This window comes from Ranitomeya imitator, chromosome 6 (genome assembly GCF_032444005.1).
Source record: "Ranitomeya imitator isolate aRanImi1 chromosome 6, aRanImi1.pri, whole genome shotgun sequence".
Classification (NCBI taxonomy): Eukaryota; Metazoa; Chordata; class Amphibia; order Anura; family Dendrobatidae; genus Ranitomeya; species Ranitomeya imitator.
Window position 1 is genome coordinate 570,813,680 of NC_091287.1, and position 17,832 is coordinate 570,831,511.

The window sequence follows — 17,832 nt, forward strand, 5'->3', positions numbered from 1 at the left end:
CCCCTATACAGAGACAGACCCCTATACAGAGAGAGACAGACCCCTATACAGAGAGAGACAGACCCCTATACAGAGAGAGACAGACCCCTATACAGAGAGAAACAGACCCCTATACAGAGAGAGACAGACCCCTATACAGAGAGAGACAGACCCCTATACAGAGAGACAGACCCCTGTACAGAGAGAGACAGACCCCCATACAGAGAGAGACAGACCCCTATACAGAGAGAGACAGACCCCTATACAGAGAGAGACAGACCCCTATACAGAGAGACAGACCCCTATACAGAGAGAGACAGACCACTATACAGAGATACAGACCCCTATACAGAGACAGACCTCTATATAGAGAGACAGACCCCTATACAGAGACAGACCCCTATACAGAGACAGACCCCTATACAGAGACAGACCCCTATATAGAGAGAGACAGACCCCTATACAGAGAGAGACAGACCCCTATACAGAGAGAGACAGACCCCTATACAGAGAGAGACAGACCCCTATACAGAGAGAAACAGACCCCTATACAGAGAGACAGACCCCTATATAGAGAGAGACAGACCCTATACAGAGAGACAGACCCCTATACAGAGAGACAGACCCCTATACAGAGAGACAGACCCCTATACAGAGAGACAGACCCCTATACAGAGAGAAAGACCCCCTATACAGAGAGAGACAGACCCCTATACAGAGAGAGATAGACCCCTATACAGAGAGAGAGACCCCTATACAGATAGAGACCTGTATACAGAGAGAGACCCCTATACAGAGAGAGACAGACCCCTATACAGAGAGAGACCCCTATACAGAGACAGACCCCTGTACTGAGAGACAGACCCCTGTACAGAGAGAGACAGACCCCTATACAGAGAGACAGACCCCTATACAGAGAGACAGACCCCTGTACAGAGAGACAGACCCCTATACAGAGAGAGAGAGACCCCTATACAGAGAGAGAGAGACCCCTATACAGAGAGAGACAGACCCCTATACAGAGACAGACCCCTATATAGAGACAGACCCCTATACAGAGAGACAGACCCCTATACAGAGACAGACCCCTATACAGCGAGACAGACCCCTATACAGAGAGACAGACCCCTATACAGAGAGAGACAGACCCCTATACAGAGAGAGACAGACCCCTATATATATATATAGAGACAGACCCCTATATATATATAGAGACAGACCCCTATATAGAGAGACAGACCCCTATATAGAGAGACAGACCCCTATATAGAGAGACAGACCCCTATATAGAGACAGACCCCTATACAGAGAGAAACAGACCCCTATACAGAGAAAGACAGACCACTATACAGAGAGACAGACCCCTATACAGAGAGACAGACCCCTATACAGAGAGACAGACCCCTATACAGAGAGAGACAGACCCCTATACAGAGAGAGACAGACCCCTATACAGAGAGAGACAGACCCCTATACAGAGAGACAGACCCCTATACAGAGAGAGACAGACCACTATACAGAGATACAGACCCCTATACAGAGACAGACCTCTATATAGAGAGACAGACCCCTATACAGAGACAGACCCCTATACAGAGACAGACCCCTATACAGAGAGACAGACCCCTATACAGAGAGAGACAGACCCCTATACAGAGAGAGAGACCCCTGTACAGAGAGAGACAGACCCCTATACAGAGAGACAGACCTCTGTACAGAGAGAGAGACCCCTATACAGAGAGACAGACCCCTATACAGAGAGACAGACCCCTATACAGAGAGAGAGACCCCTATACAGAGAGAGACCCCTATACAGAGAGAGAGACCCCTATACAGAGAGACAGACCCCTATACAGAGAGAGAGACCCCTATACAGAGAGAGAGACCCCTATACAGAGAAACAGACCCCTATACAGAGAGACAGACCCCTATATAGAGAGACAGACCCCTATACAGAGAGACAGAACCCCTATACAGAGAGAAACAGACCCCTGTACAGAGAGAGACAGACCCCTGTACAGAGAGACAGACCCCTGTACAGAGAGAGACATACCCCTATACAGAGAGAGACAGACCCCTATACAGAGAGAGACAGACCCCTGTACAGAGAGACAGACCCCTATACAGAGAGAGACAGACCCCTATACAGAGAGACAGACCCCTATACAGAGAGAGACAGACCCCTATATAGAGAGACAGACCACTATACAGAGAGAGACAGACCCCTATACAGAGAGAGACAGACCCCCTATACAGAGAGAGACAGACCCCTATATAGAGAGACAGACCCCTATACAGAGAGAGACAGACCCCCTATACAGAGAGAGACAGACCCCTATACAGAGAGAGACAGACCCCTATACAGAGAGAGACAGACCCCTATACAGAGAGAGACAGACCACTGTACAGAGAGAGACAGACCCCTATACAGAGACAGACCACTGTACAGAGAGAGACAGACCCCTGTACAGAGAGACAGACCCCTGTACAGAGAGACAGACCCCTGTACAGAGAGAGACAGACCCCTGTACAGAGAGAGACAGACCCCTGTACAGAGAGACAGACCCCTATACAGAGAGACAGACCCCTATACAGAGAGAGACAGACCCCTGTAAAAGAGAGAGACAGACCCCTATACAGAGAGAGACAGACCCCTGTACAGAGAGACAGACCCCTGTACAGAGAGACAGACCCCTATACATTGAGACAGACCCCTATACATTGAGACAGACCCCTATACAGAGAGAGACAGATCCCTGTACAGAGAGAGACAGATCCCTGTACAGAGAGAGACAGATCCCTGTGCAGAGAGAGACAGACCCCTGTGCAGAGAGACACCCCTGTGCAGAGAGAGACAGACCCCTATACAGAGAGAGACAGACCCCTGTACATAGAGAGACAGACCCCTGTACAGAGAGAGACAGACCCCTGTACAGAGAGAGACAGACCCCTGTACAGAGAGAGACAGACCCCTGTACAGAGAGAGAGACAGACCCCTGTACAGAGAGAGACAGACCCCTGTACAGAGAGGGATAGACCCCTATACAGAGAGAGAGAGACCCCTATACAGAGAGACAGACCCCTATACAGAGAGACAGACCCCTATACAGAGAGAGAGACCCCTATACAGAGAGAGAGAGACCCCTATACAGAGAGAGAGACCCCTATACAGAGAGAGAGACCCCTATACAGAGAGAGAGACCCCTATACAGAGAGAGAGACCCCTATACAGAGAGACAGACCCCTATACAGAGAGAGAGACCCCTATACAGAGAGAGACCCCTATACAGAGAAACAGACCCCTATACAGAGAGACAGACCCCTATATAGAGAGACAGACCCCTATACAGAGAGACAGAACCCCTATACAGAGAGAGAGACCCCTATACAGAGAGAAACAGACCCCTATACAGAGAGAGACAGACCCCTGTACAGAGAGACAGACCCCTGTACTGAGAGACATACCCCTATACAGAGAGAGACAGACCCCTATACAGAGAGAGACAGACCCCTGTACAGAGAGACAGACCCCTATACAGAGAGAGACAGACCCCTATACAGAGAGACAGACCCCTATACAGAGAGAGACAGACCCCTATATAGAGACAGACCACTATACAGAGAGAGACAGACCCCTATACAGAGAGAGACAGACCCCCTATACAGAGAGAGACAGACCCCTATATAGAGAGACAGACCCCTATACAGAGAGAGACAGACCCCCTATACAGAGAGAGACAGACCCCTATACAGAGAGAGACAGACCCCTATACAGAGAGAGACAGACCCCTATACAGAGAGAGACAGACCACTGTACAGAGAGAGACAGACCCCTATACAGAGAGAGACAGACCACTGTACAGAGAGAGACAGACCCCTGTACAGAGAGACAGACCCCTGTACAGAGAGAGACAGACCCCTGTACAGAGAGAGACAGACCCCTGTACAGAGAGAGACAGACCCCTGTACAGAGAGAGACAGACCGAGACAGACCCCTATACAGAGAGACAGACCCCTATACAGAGAGAGACAGACCCCTGTACAGAGAGACAGACCCCTATACAGAGAGACAGACCCCTATACAGAGAGAGACAGACCCCTATACAGAGAGACAGACCCCTATACAGAGAGAGACAGACTCCTATACAGAGAGAGACAGACCCCTGTAAAAGAGAGAGACAGACCCCTATACAGAGAGAGACAGACCCCTGTACAGAGAGAGACAGACCCCTATACAGAGAGAGACAGACCCCTATACAGAGAGAGACAGACCCCTGTACAGAGAGACAGACCCCTATACATTGAGACAGACCCCTATACATTGAGACAGACCCCTATACATTGAGACAGACCCCTATACAGAGAGAGACAGATCCCTGTACAGAGAGAGACAGATCCCTGTACAGAGAGAGACAGATCCCTGTACAGAGAGAGACAGATCCCTGTGCAGAGAGAGACAGACCCCTGTGCAGAGAGACACAGACCCCTGTACACTGACTACAGAGAGACACAGACCCCTGTACACTGACTACAGAGCGACACAGACCCCTGTACACTGACTACAGAGAGACACAGACCCCTGTACACTGACTACAGAGCAACACAGACCCATGTACACTGACTACAGAGCAACACAGACCCCTGTACACTGACTACAGAGCGACACAGACCCCTGTACACTGACTACAGAGCAACACAGACCCCTGTACACTGACTACAGAGCAACACAGACCCCTGTACACTGACTACAGAGCGACACAGACCCCTGTACACTGACTACAGAGCAACACAGACCCCTGTACACTGACTACAGAGCGACACAGACCTCTGTACACTGACTACAGAGCGACACAGACCCCTGTACACTGACTACAGAGCAACACAGACCTCTGTACACTGACTACATAGAGACACAGACCCCTGTACACTGACTGCAGAGCAACACAGACCCATGTACACTGACTACAGAGCAACACAGACCCCTGTACACTGACTACAGAGCGGCACAGACCTCTGTACACTGACTACAGAGCGACACAGACCCCTGTACACTGACTACAGAGCGACACAGACCCCTGTACACTGACTACAGAGAGAGACACAGACCCCTGTACACTGACTACATAGAGACACAGACCCCTGTACACTGACTACAGAGCGACACAGACCCCTGTACACTGACTACATAGAGACACAGACCCCTGTACACTGACTACATAGAGACACAGACCTCTGTACACTGACTACAGAGAGACACAGACCCCTGTACACTGACTACAGAGAGACACAGACCCCTGTACACTGACTACAGAGAGACACAGACCCCTGTACACTGACTACAGAGCGACACAGACCTCTGTACACTGACTACAGAGCGACACAGACCCCTGTACACTGACTACAGAGCGACACAGACCTCTGTACACTGACTACAGAGAGACACAGTCCTCTGTACACTGACTACAGAGAGACACAGACCCCTGTACACTGACTACAGAGCGACACAGACCTCTGTACACTGACTACAGAGCGACACAGACCTCTGTACACTGACTACAGAGCGACACAGACCTCTGTACACTGACTACAGAGAGACACAGACCCCTGTACACTGACTACAGAGCGACACAGACCCCTGTACACTGACTACAGAGAGGCAGGTGGTGGGTTGGGGTCTGGACTCTGCGAGTTGGATGTAGGGTGGGCAGTTTGTTTCCGCTGGGGTGCTGTGTTGCTGACTTTTTCCCATCTCCTCTGTAGTCAGGGGATGTAATTTCGGCCCTGTGTGTACAGGACTCTCCGGACATTGCTGACTTTTTGCCGCCTGTAGCTGATGAATGTGCCGGTGAAGGGAGCACAATGAGCAGCCCTGAGGTGGAGGACCACATCTCCCAGAAGTACCAGATCAAGAAACGGCTCGGGAAAGGGGTGAGCACCAGCGGGATATGTGGCCCGTGTGTATATAACATATTTATAACTAGCTATTGAACCCATTCTTTGCCCGGGTGACGAGCATTTTTACTTTATTATTATTATTGTACATTTTTATAGCGCCGTTTATTCCATTGCACTTTACATGTGAATACGGGGCAAATATAGTCAAATACAACTAAACATGAGCAAAAAACAAGGCACCCACGTACATAAGGAGGGAGGACCCTGCTTTTACATTTATTTCTTGTCTTCAAGAAAATTGTGCCCAAGATTGCTATATTTGCCCCCTCTCTTGTCGTTGCCTGTCGGGGGATTTCCTCTCTTGTCGTTGCCCTTCGCGGGGAGAGGGCAACCAGTCTAGTCACTGCCTCTTAGTGACAAGTACCCTATCCCCTGTTGCCTCTTAATGAGTGATTTCATCTCTCGTGCTTCTTCTCTCCTGGTTGTTGTGGGGGCACCCTCTCTTGCCTCTGCCCCTTGGCGCCATGTTGTGTCACTGCCTCTCAGGGGGTAGGACGTCCTCACTCTTGCCGCTGCCCCTGAGGGCTTTGTCCTCTCTTTGGAGGGGATTTCCTCTCTGGGGGAGCGTCGCTCTCTTGCCACTGCCCTTTTCTTGGGTAGCTCCCTCTTTCGTATTGCTGCCTCTCTGCTGGGGCTCACCATCTTTCTTGTCGCTGCTTCTTGGAGGTCGCCCCCTTTCTCTTGCTTCTGTCTCTCAGGGGGTGACCTCTCTCTGACTGCTACTCCTCGGGGTGGGATGTGGAGGGTACTGGTGAAGAAGTGACGAGGATGGGGGATATAATTGCATGCAATCAACTGTATTATATTTGGTCTGAGATTATAGACCTCCTTCAAAATGTGAAGCTGAGAAGGGGCACCTAGCTTGGCAGGTGGTCCATCTTCAAAAGCTCCAAGTGGAAAAACTCCTACCCCTAGCAGCCTGGCTGGTACAAAGGTCTTTCTGGTAGGATGAACCCCTGCTGGTAGCCCAATCTGCTTAACTGCTTAATAGAATCCCCTGTTCCCCCAATGGATGGGAGCACTAATTTCGTTAGGAGTTATGGAGCTGTTGTACACCCTAGCCGTATATCGGTTACATTTTCAAGATCTCTGGAATGAGACAAAGGCCCTCTGGGATCTCAACTCATTCTAGCATCCCGGGGTGGGGAGAGACATAGAATGGCTAGTAGAAGCCAGGTAGCAAAGCTGTGTTGGGTCTATAAGTATATCTGGGGCCCGGCTCGATCTGGTGGTGCGCAAACCGCGTCATCATTAACTTCCATTGAGAAGTTATGATCCAGCATAGGTTTTGAAGTTTCAGCTACAAGACCAAAGGAGAGGGAAGCTTGGACCATCCGGGGGCGGGAAAGGGAGTGACCAAACAAGGGGTCAATTGCCCGTGTGAGGTTGTGGCCCACTCTTCTCTTCTAAGGGAGGTCACTCCGTGTATTGTGTTAGAAGAAACTGGAAATCGCTGGCAGCCCACACCTCCCATGTGGCTGCCAGCACCGAGGCCTAATATCCAACTGGTAACTTCCTTTTGTATCCTCCACTTATACTTATGGTACTATCACCTGTATTTGCATATCTGACCATTGTATATTGTGATGCAGTGACCCCTGTTACAGGTAGGGGGCGCTGCATGGTCTCCCCAGAATCCGCATGGAGGCGTATTGAGGCCATAGGAATGCATGGCAGTCGCAGGCATAACTGTGGTGATGAGACAAAGTCCGGCATTATTGTGAATGTGTGTCGCAGAGGAAGATGCTCTTCACTGTCAGGCTGAAGTAAGGTTGTTCTGGGACCGGTAGTCCCACAAGTAATTGTGTTGTTTTAGAGGGAGGCTGGCCGGGCTAGTTTGAGAGCTGGGCGGGTCGGACTAGACACACACACACCTCGCACCTATGTAATGTGACCAGGTTGTGGGTCACATGGTTCCTGTGTAAGCAACCTGAATGGCTCTTGGCTGGAAAGTCCTGTGAGAGGAAAGGCCTGGGTGTTGGGAGGTCCAGAGTGTTGACCGGATCCCTGAAGAGCACCTGGTGAGGCCGTGATCCTGAGTGGCCTGAGTGTTGGGAGGTTCTTTGTGTGGACCAGATCCCTGAAGAGCACCTGATGAGGCCGTGGTCCTGAGTGGCCTCTGTGTTGAGAGGTCCTTTGTGTGGACCGGATCCCTGAAGAGCACGAGGTGAGGCCAGGGATCTGCAGAGCCGATGACGGCTATTGTGTTGGGGAAGCTACCATCCTTCAGTGGGTCTGGAACTGACTGACATGTGCTGGCCAGGCAAGTTGGCGATCCCCATAAGGCAGCTTCTCCAGAGGATAGAGAGAACTTACAAGGAGTCAGCGTGTGGAGCAGGAGCTCCCGTAAGGTACCTCCACAGACTGTTGGTGCTTATTGTGTTCTATGAACTAATGAACTGTGCGGCATGCGATCACCCATGGCAACTGGACAAAGTAAGGTCCCGCATGTTTAGTGTCTGCGAGATGAAGCCGTATATGAAGTGATGTAATGAACTGTTCGTGGTTGCGGTTTATGATACCTGAATAAACCAGATATACTGTTTTGTGTTAAAAACCGTACTCGCGTGCATTTATCCCGTTGCCAAGCGAGTATTCTCCTAACAGTTAGTGAGCGCTATCTCACAATCTGTATAACCAATGTGTATATATTGTATTGTCTAGTGTGCCCTTAAGGCAATTAAATATCCAGTTTTGCCCTGAGCTACTCTTTTATCTTGATCCACGAATCCACACGTGCCTATTCTCGGTTTAACCTCACATGGAGCTGGAGTTTGGCTCAGTTATAACCATGTATTAGTGAGGTCAGGCGGGGCTGTGAGGTGCGGTTCTCCCCATATTGGTGACAGTGGGGAGACTGTACCGTGTGATCCCTGATGTATTAGTGACGTCAGGCGGGCTGTGAGGTGCGGTTCTTCACATATTGGTGACAGTGGGGAGACTGTACCGTGTGACCCCTGATTATTAGTGACGTCAGGCGGGGCTGTGAGGTGCGGTTCTTCCCATATTGGTGATAGTGGGGAGACTGTACCGTGTGACCCCTGATGTATTAGTGACGTCAGGCGGGCTGTGAGGTGCGGTTCTTCACATATTGGTGACAGTGGGGAGACTGTACCGTGTGATCCCTGATGTATTAGTGAGGTCAGGCGGGGCTGTGAGGTGCGGTTCTTCCCATATTGGTGACAGTGGGGAGACTGAACCGTGTGATCCCTGATGTATTAGTGATGTCAGGCGGGGCTGTGAGGTGCGGTTCTTCCCATATTGGTGATAGTGGGGAGACTGTACTGTGTGATCCCTGATGTATTAGTGACGTCAGGCGGGCTGTGAGGTGCGGTTCTTCACATATTGGTGACAGTGGGGAGACTGTACTGTGTGATCCCTGATGTATTAGTGAGGTCAGGCGGGGCTGTGAGGTGCGGTTCTTCACATATTGGTGATAGTAGGGAGACTGTACCGTGTGACCCCTGATGTATTAGTGACGTCAGGCGGGGCTGTGAGGTGCGGTTCTCCCCATATTGGTGACAGTGGGGAGACTGTACCGTGTGACCCCTGATGTATTAGTGACGTCAGGCGGGCTGTGAGGTGCGGTTCTTCCCATATTGGTGACAGTAGGGAGACTGTACCGTGTGATCCCTGATGTATTAGTGACGTCAGGCGGGCTGTGAGGTGCGGTTCTTCCCATATTGGTGACAGTGGGGAGACTGTACCGTGTGACCCCTGATGTATTAGTGACGTCAGGCGGGCTGTGAGGTGCGGTTCTTCCCATATTGGTGACAGTAGGGAGACTGTACCGTGTGACCCCTGATGTATTAGTGACGTCAGGCGGGGCTGTGAGGTGCGGTTCTTCCCATATTGGTGACAGTGGGGAGACTGTACCGTGTGACCCCTGATGTATTAGTGACGTCAGGCGGGCTGTGAGGTGCGGTTCTTCCCATATTGGTGACAGTGGGGAGACTGTACTGTGTGATCCCTGATGTATTAGTGATGTCAGGCGGGCTGTGAGGTGCGGTTCTTCACATATTGGTGACAGTGGGGAGACTGTACCGTGTGATCCCTGATGTATTAGTGATGTCAGGCGGGGCTGTGAGGTGCGGTTCTTCCCATATTGGTGACAGTGGGGAGACTGTACCGTGTGATTCCTGATGTATTAGTGAGGTCAGGCAGGGCTGTGAGGTGCGGTTCTTCACATATTGGTGATAGTGGGGAGACTGTACTGTGTGATCCCTGATGTATGAGTGATGTCAGGCAGGGCTGTGAGGTGCGGTTCTTCACATATTGGTGATAGTGGGGAGACTGTACCGTGTGACCCCTGATTGTTAGTGACGTCAGGCGGGGCTGTGAGGTGCGGTTCTTCACATATTGGTGACAGTGGGGAGACTGTACCGTGTGACCCCTGATTATTAGTGACGTCAGGCGGGGCTGTGAGGTGCGGTTCTTCACATATTGGTGACAGTGGGGAGACTGTACCGTGTGACCCCTGATTATTAGTGACGTCAGGCGGGGCTGTGAGGTGCGGTTCTTCACATATTGGTGATAGTAGGGAGACTGTACCGTGTGACCCCTGATGTATTAGTGACGTCAGGCGGGCTGTGAGGTGCGGTTCTTCCCATATTGGTGACAGTGGGGAGACTGTACTGTGTGACCCCCTAATGTATTAGTGACGTCAGGCGGGGCTGTGAGGTGCGGTTCTTCCCTTATTGGTGACAGTGGGGAGACTGTACCGTGTGATCCCTGATGTATTAGTGATGTCAGGCGGGGCTGTGAGGTGCGGTTCTTCACATATTGGTGACAGTGGGGAGACTGTACCGTGTGATCCCTGATGTATTAGTGATGTCAGGCGGGGCTGTGAGGTGCGGTTCTTCCCATATTGGTGACAGTGGGGAGACTGTACCGTGTGATCCCTGATTTATTAGTGACGTCAGGCGGGGCTGTGAGGTGCGGTTCTTCACATATTGGTGATAGTGGGGAGACTGTACCGTGTGACCCCTGATTATTAGTGACGTCAGGCGGGGCTGTGAGGTGCGGTTCTTCACATATTGGTGACAGTGGGGAGACTGTACCGTGTGATCCCTGATGTATTAGTGATGTCAGGCGGGGCTGTGAGGTGCCATTCTTCACATATTGGTGACAGTGGGGAGACTGTACCGTGTGATCCCTGATGTATTAGTGATGTCAGGCGGGGCTGTGAGGTGCGGTTCTTCCCATATTGGTGACAGTGGGGAGACTGTACCGTGTGACCCCTGATGTATTAGTGACGTCAGGCGGGGCTGTGAGGTGCGGTTCTTCCCATATTGGTGACAGTGGGGAGACTGTACTGTGTGATCCCTGATGTATTAGTGACGTCAGGCGGGGCTGTGAGGTGCGGTTCTTCCCATATTGGTGACAGTGGGGAGACTGTACCGTGTGACCCCTGATGTATTAGTGACGTCAGGCGGGGCTGTGAGGTGCGGTTCTTCCCATATTGGTGATAGTGGGGAGACTGTACCGTGTGATCCCTGATGTATTAGTGACGTCAGGCGGGCTGTGAGGTGCGGTTCTTCACATATTGGTGACAGTGGGGAGACTGTACCGTGTGATCCCTGATGTATTAGTGATGTCAGGCGGGGCTGTGAGGTGCCATTCTTCCCATATTGGTGACAGTGGGGAGACTGTACCGTGTGACCCCTGATGTATTAGTGACGTCAGGCGGGGCTGTGAGGTGCGGTTCTTCCCATATTGGTGACAGTGGGGAGACTGTACTGTGTGATCCCTGATGTATTAGTGATGTCAGGCAGGGCTGTGAGGTGCGGTTCTTCACATATTGGTGACAGTGGGGAGACTGTACCGTGTGACCCCTGATTATTAGTGACGTCAGGCGGGGCTGTGAGGTGCGGTTCTTCACATATTGGTGATAGTAGGGAGACTGTACCGTGTGACCCCTGATGTATTAGTGACGTCAGGCGGGCTGTGAGGTGCGGTTCTTCACATATTGGTGACAGTGGGGAGACTGTACCGTGTGATCCCTGATGTATTAGTGAGGTCAGGCGGGGCTGTGAGGTGCCATTCTTCACATATTGGTGACAGTGGGGAGACTGTACCGTGTGATCCCTGATGTATTAGTGACGTCAGGCGGGGCTGTGAGGTGCGGTTCTTCCCATATTGGTGACAGTGGGGAGACTGTACCGTGTGACCCCCTGATTATTAGTGATGTCAGGCGGGGCTGTGAGGTGCGGTTCTTCCCATATTGGTGATAGTGGGGAGACTGTACCGTGTGACCCCCTGATTATTAGTGATGTCAGGCGGGGCTGTGAGGTGCGGTTCTTCACATATTGGTGATAGTAGGGAGACTGTACTGTGTGATCCCTGATGTATTAGTGACGTCAGGCAGGGCTGTGAGGTGCGGTTCTTCCCATATTGGTGACAGTGGGGAGACTGTACTGTGTGACCCCCTAATGTATTAGTGACGTCAGGCGGGGCTGTGAGGTGCGGTTCTTCCCTTATTGGTGACAGTGGGGAGACTGTACCGTGTGACCCCTGATGTATTAGTGAGGTCAGGCGGGGCTGTGAGGTGCGGTTCTTCCCATATTGGTGATAGTGGGGAGACTGTACCGTGTGATCCCTGATGTATTAGTGATGTCAGGCGGGGCTGTGAGGTGCGGTTCTTCACATATTGGTGACAGTGGGGAGACTGTACCGTGTGATCCCTGATGTATTAGTGATGTCAGGCGGGGCTGTGAGGTGCGGTTCTTCCCATATTGGTGACAGTGGGGAGACTGTACCGTGTGATCCCTGATGTATTAGTGATGTCAGGCGGGGCTGTGAGGTGCCATTCTTCACATATTGGTGACAGTGGGGAGACTGTACCGTGTGATCCCTGATGTATTAGTGATGTCAGGCGGGGCTGTGAGGTGCGGTTCTTCCCATATTGGTGACAGTGGGGAGACTGTACCGTGTGACCCCTGATGTATTAGTGACGTCAGGCGGGGCTGTGAGGTGCGGTTCTTCCCATATTGGTGACAGTGGGGAGACTGTACTGTGTGATCCCTGATGTATTAGTGATGTCAGGCAGGGCTGTGAGGTGCGGTTCTTCACATATTGGTGACAGTGGGGAGACTGTACCGTGTGACCCCTGATTATTAGTGACGTCAGGCGGGGCTGTGAGGTGCGGTTCTTCACATATTGGTGATAGTAGGGAGACTGTACCGTGTGACCCCTGATGTATTAGTGACGTCAGGCGGGCTGTGAGGTGCGGTTCTTCACATATTGGTGACAGTGGGGAGACTGTACCGTGTGATCCCTGATGTATTAGTGAGGTCAGGCGGGGCTGTGAGGTGCCATTCTTCACATATTGGTGACAGTGGGGAGACTGTACCGTGTGATCCCTGATGTATTAGTGACGTCAGGCGGGGCTGTGAGGTGCCATTCTTCCCATATTGGTGACAGTGGGGAGACTGTACCTTGTGATCCCTGATGTATTAGTGACGTCAGGCGGGGCTGTGAGGTGCGGTTCTTCCCATATTGGTGACAGTACGGAGACTGTACCTTGTGATCCCTGATGTATTAGTGACGTCAGGCGGGGCTGTGAGGTGCGGTTCTTCCCATATTGGTGACAGTGGGGAGACTGTACCGTGTGATCCCTGATGTATTAGTGATGTCAGGCGGGGCTGTGAGGTGCGGTTCTTCCCATATTGGTGACAGTCAGGAGACTGTACCGTGTGACCCCTGATGTATTAGTGACGTCAGGCGGGGCTGTGAGGTGCGGTTCTTCCCATATTGGTGACAATGGGGAGACTGTACTGTGTGATCCCTGATGTATTAGTGATGTCAGGCGGGGCTGTGAGGTGCGGTTCTTCACATATTGGTGACAGTGGGGAGACTGTACCGTGTGACCCCTGATTATTAGTGACGTCAGGCGGGGCTGTGAGGTGCGGTTCTTCACATATTGGTGACAGTGGGGAGACTGTACCGTGTGACCCCTGATTATTAGTGACGTCAGGCGGGGCTGTGAGGTGCGGTTCTTCACATATTGGTGATAGTAGGGAGACTGTACCGTGTGACCCCTGATGTATTAGTGACGTCAGGCGGGCTGTGAGGTGCGGTTCTTCACATATTGGTGACAGTGGGGAGACTGTACCGTGTGATCCCTGATGTATTAGTGATGTCAGGCGGGGCTGTGAGGTGCCATTCTTCACATATTGGTGACAGTGGGGAGACTGTACCGTGTGATCCCTGATGTATTAGTGATGTCAGGCGGGGCTGTGAGGTGCCGTTCTTCACATATTGGTGACAGTGGGGAGACTGTACCGTGTGATCCCTGATGTATTAGTGACGTCAGGCGGGGCTGTGAGGTGCGGTTCTTCCCATATTGGTGACAGTGGGGAGACTGTACAGTGTGATCCCTGATGTATTAGTGACGTCAGGCGGGGCTGTGAGGTGCCGTTCTTCCCATATTGGTGACAGTGGGGAGACTGTACCGTGTGATCCCTGATGTATTAGTGATGTCAGGCGGGGCTGTGAGGTGCGGTTCTTCCCTTATTGGTGACAGTGGGGAGACTGTACCGTGTGATCCCTGATGTATTAGTGACGTCAGGCGGGGCTGTGAGGTGCGGTTCTTCACATATTGGTGAAAGTGGGGAGACTGTACTGTGTGATCCCCTGATGTATTAGTGATGTCAGGCGGGGCTGTGAGGTGCGGTTCTTCCCATATTGGTGACAGTACGGAGACTGTACCTTGTGATCCCTGATGTATTAGTGACGTCAGGCGGGGCTGTGAGGTGCGGTTCTTCCCATATTGGTGACAGTGGGGAGACTGTACCGTGTGACCCCTGATGTATTAGTGTTGTCAGGCAGGGCTGTGAGGTGCGGTTCTTCACATATTGGTGACAGTGGGGAGACTGTACTGTGTGATCCCCTGATGTATTAGTGATGTCAGGCGGGGCTGTGAGGTGCGGTTCTTCCCATATTGGTGACAGTGGGGAGACTGTACCGTGTGACCCCTGATGTATTAGTGTTGTCAGGCAGGGCTGTGAGGTGCGGTTCTTCACATATTGGTGACAGTGGGGAGACTGTACCATGTGACCCCCTGATTATTAGTGACGTCAGGCGGGGCTGTGAGGTGCGGTTCTTCACATATTGGTGACAGTGGGGAGACTGTACCATGTGATCCCTGATGTATTAGTGACGTCAGGCGGGGCTGTGAGGTGCGGTTCTTCACATATTGGTGACAGTGGGGAGACTGTACCATGTGATCCCTGATGTATTAGTGACGTCAGGCGGGCTGTGAGGTGCGGTTCTTCACATATTGGTGAAAGTGGGGAGACTGTACTGTGTGATCCCCTGATGTATTAGTGATGTCAGGCGGGGCTGTGAGGTGCGGTTCTTCCCATATTGGTGACAGTACGGAGACTGTACCTTGTGATCCCTGATGTATTAGTGACGTCAGGCGGGGCTGTGAGGTGCGGTTCTTCCCATATTGGTGACAGTGGGGAGACTGTACTGTGTGATCCCTGATGTATTAGTGACGTCAGGCGGGGCTGTGAGGTGCAGTTCTTCCCATATTGGTGACAGTGAGGAGACTGTACTGTCTGATCCCTGATGTATTAGTGATGTCAGGCGGGGCTGTGAGGTGCGGTTCTTCCCATATTGGTGACAGTACGGAGACTGTACTGTGTGATCCCTGATGTATTAGTGACGTCAGGCGGGGCTGTGAGGTGCAGTTCTTCCCATATTGGTGACAGTGGGGAGACTGTACTGTGTGACCCCTGATGTATTAGTGAGGTCAGGCGGGGCTGTGAGGTGCGGTTCTTCCCTTATTGGTGACAGTGGGGAGACTGTACTGTCTGATCCCTGATGTATTAGTGATGTCAGGCGGGGCTGTGAGGTGCGGTTCTTCACATATTGGTGACAGTGGGGAGACTGTACCTTGTGATCCCTGATGTATTAGTGACGTCAGGCGGGGCTGTGAGGTGCGGTTCTTCCCATATTGGTGACAGTGGGGAGACTGTACTGTGTGATCCCTGATGTATTAGTGACGTCAGGCGGGGCTGTGAGGTGCAGTTCTTCCCATATTGGTGACAGTGGGGAGACTGTACTGTCTGATCCCTGATGTATTAGTGATGTCAGGCGGGGCTGTGAGGTGCGGTTCTTCCCATATTGGTGACAGTACGGAGACTGTACCTTGTGATCCCTGATGTATTAGTGACGTCAGGCGGGGCTGTGAGGTGCGGTTCTTCCCATATTGGTGACAGTGGGGAGACTGTACTGTGTGATCCCTGATGTATTAGTGACGTCAGGCGGGGCTGTGAGGTGCAGTTCTTCCCATATTGGTGACAGTGGGGAGACTGTACCGTGTGATCCCTGATGTATTAGTGATGTCAGGCGGGGCTGTGAGGTGCCGTTCTTCACATATTGGTGACAGTGGGGAGACTGTGCCGTGTGATCCCTGATGTATTAGTGACGTCAGGCGGGGCTGTGAGGTGCCGTTCTTCACATATTGGTGAAAGTGGGGAGACTGTACCGTGTGATCCCTGATGTATTAGTGACGTCAGGCGGGGCTGTGAGGTGCCGTTCTTCACATATTGGTGAAAGTGGGGAGACTGTACTGTCTGATCCCTGATGTATTAGTGTTGTCAGGCGGGGCTGTGAGGTGCGGTTCTTCCCATATTGGTGACAGTGGGGAGACTGTACTGTGTGATCCCTGATGTATTAGTGACGTCAGGCGGGGCTGTGAGGTGCGGTTCTTCACATATTGGTGACAGTGGGGAGACTGTACTGTCTGATCCCTGATGTATTAGTGACGTCAGGCGGGGCTGTGAGGTGCGGTTCTTCACATATTGGTGACAGTGGGGAGACTGTACCGTGTGATCCCTGATGTATTAGTGACGTCAGGCGGGGCTGTGAGGTGCAGTTCTTCCCATATTGGTGACAGTGGGGAGACTGTACTGTCTGATCCCTGATGTATTAGTGTTGTCAGGCGGGGCTGTGAGGTGCGGTTCTTCCCATATTGGTGACAGTGGGGAGACTGTACTGTGTGATCCCTGATGTATTAGTGAGATCAGGCGGGGCTGTGAGGTGCGGTTCTTCCCATATTGGTGACAGTACGGAGACTGTACCTTGTGATCCCTGATGTATTAGTGACGTCAGGCGGGGCTGTGAGGTGCGGTTCTTCCCATATTGGTGACAGTGGGGAGACTGTACCTTGTGATCCCTGATTATTAGTGACGTCAGGCGGGGCTGTGAGGTGCGGTTCTTCCCATATTGGTGACAGTGGGGAGACTGTACCGTGTGATCCCTGATGTATTAGTGATGTCAGGCGGGGCTGTGAGGTGCGGTTCTTCTCATATTGGTGACAGTGGGGAGAATGTACGTGTGATCCCTGATGTATTAGTGACGTCAGGTGGGGCTGTGAGGTGCGGTTCTTCCCATATTGGTGACAGTGGGGAGACTGTACCATGTGATCCCTGATGTATGAGTGATGTCAGGCGGGGCTGTGAGGTGCGGTTCTTCACATATTGGTGAAAGTGGGGAGACTGTACTGTGTGATCCCCTGATGTATTAGTGACGTCAGGCGGGGCTGTGAGGTGCAGTTCTTCCCATATTGGTGACAGTGGGGAGACTGTACCGTGTGATCCCTGATGTATTAGTGATGTCAGGCGGGGCTGTGAGGTGCAGTTCTTCACATATTGGTGACAGTGGGGAGACTGTACCGTGTGATCCCTGATTTATTAGTGACGTCAGGCGGGGCTGTGAGGTGCGGTTCTTCCCATATTGGTGACAGTGGGGAGACTGTACCGTGTGACCCCTGATTATTAGTGAGGTCAGGCGGGGCTGTGAGGTGCGGTTCTTCACATATTGGTGACAGTACGGAGACTGTACTGTGTGATCCCCTGATGTATTAGTGACGTCAGGCGGGGCTGTGAG

General features: G+C 51.9%; 1 protein-coding gene across 2 annotated transcripts in view; it reads left to right on the forward strand.

The window, feature by feature from the left end:
* The window catches only part of MAPK15 (mitogen-activated protein kinase 15), a 163,968-nt gene that overhangs the window by 31,363 nt on the left and 114,773 nt on the right, over positions 1-17,832 (forward strand). The window contains exon 2 of one of the 2 annotated variants that reach the window (XM_069732105.1): positions 5,773-5,907. In XM_069732105.1, the coding sequence (XP_069588206.1) occupies positions 5,839-5,907 (69 nt within the window). In that variant the 5' untranslated portion in view covers positions 5,773-5,838. Of the gene's footprint in view, positions 1-5,739; positions 5,908-17,832 lie in introns of both variants that reach the window. The other variant, XM_069732106.1, reaches the window with a different exon arrangement.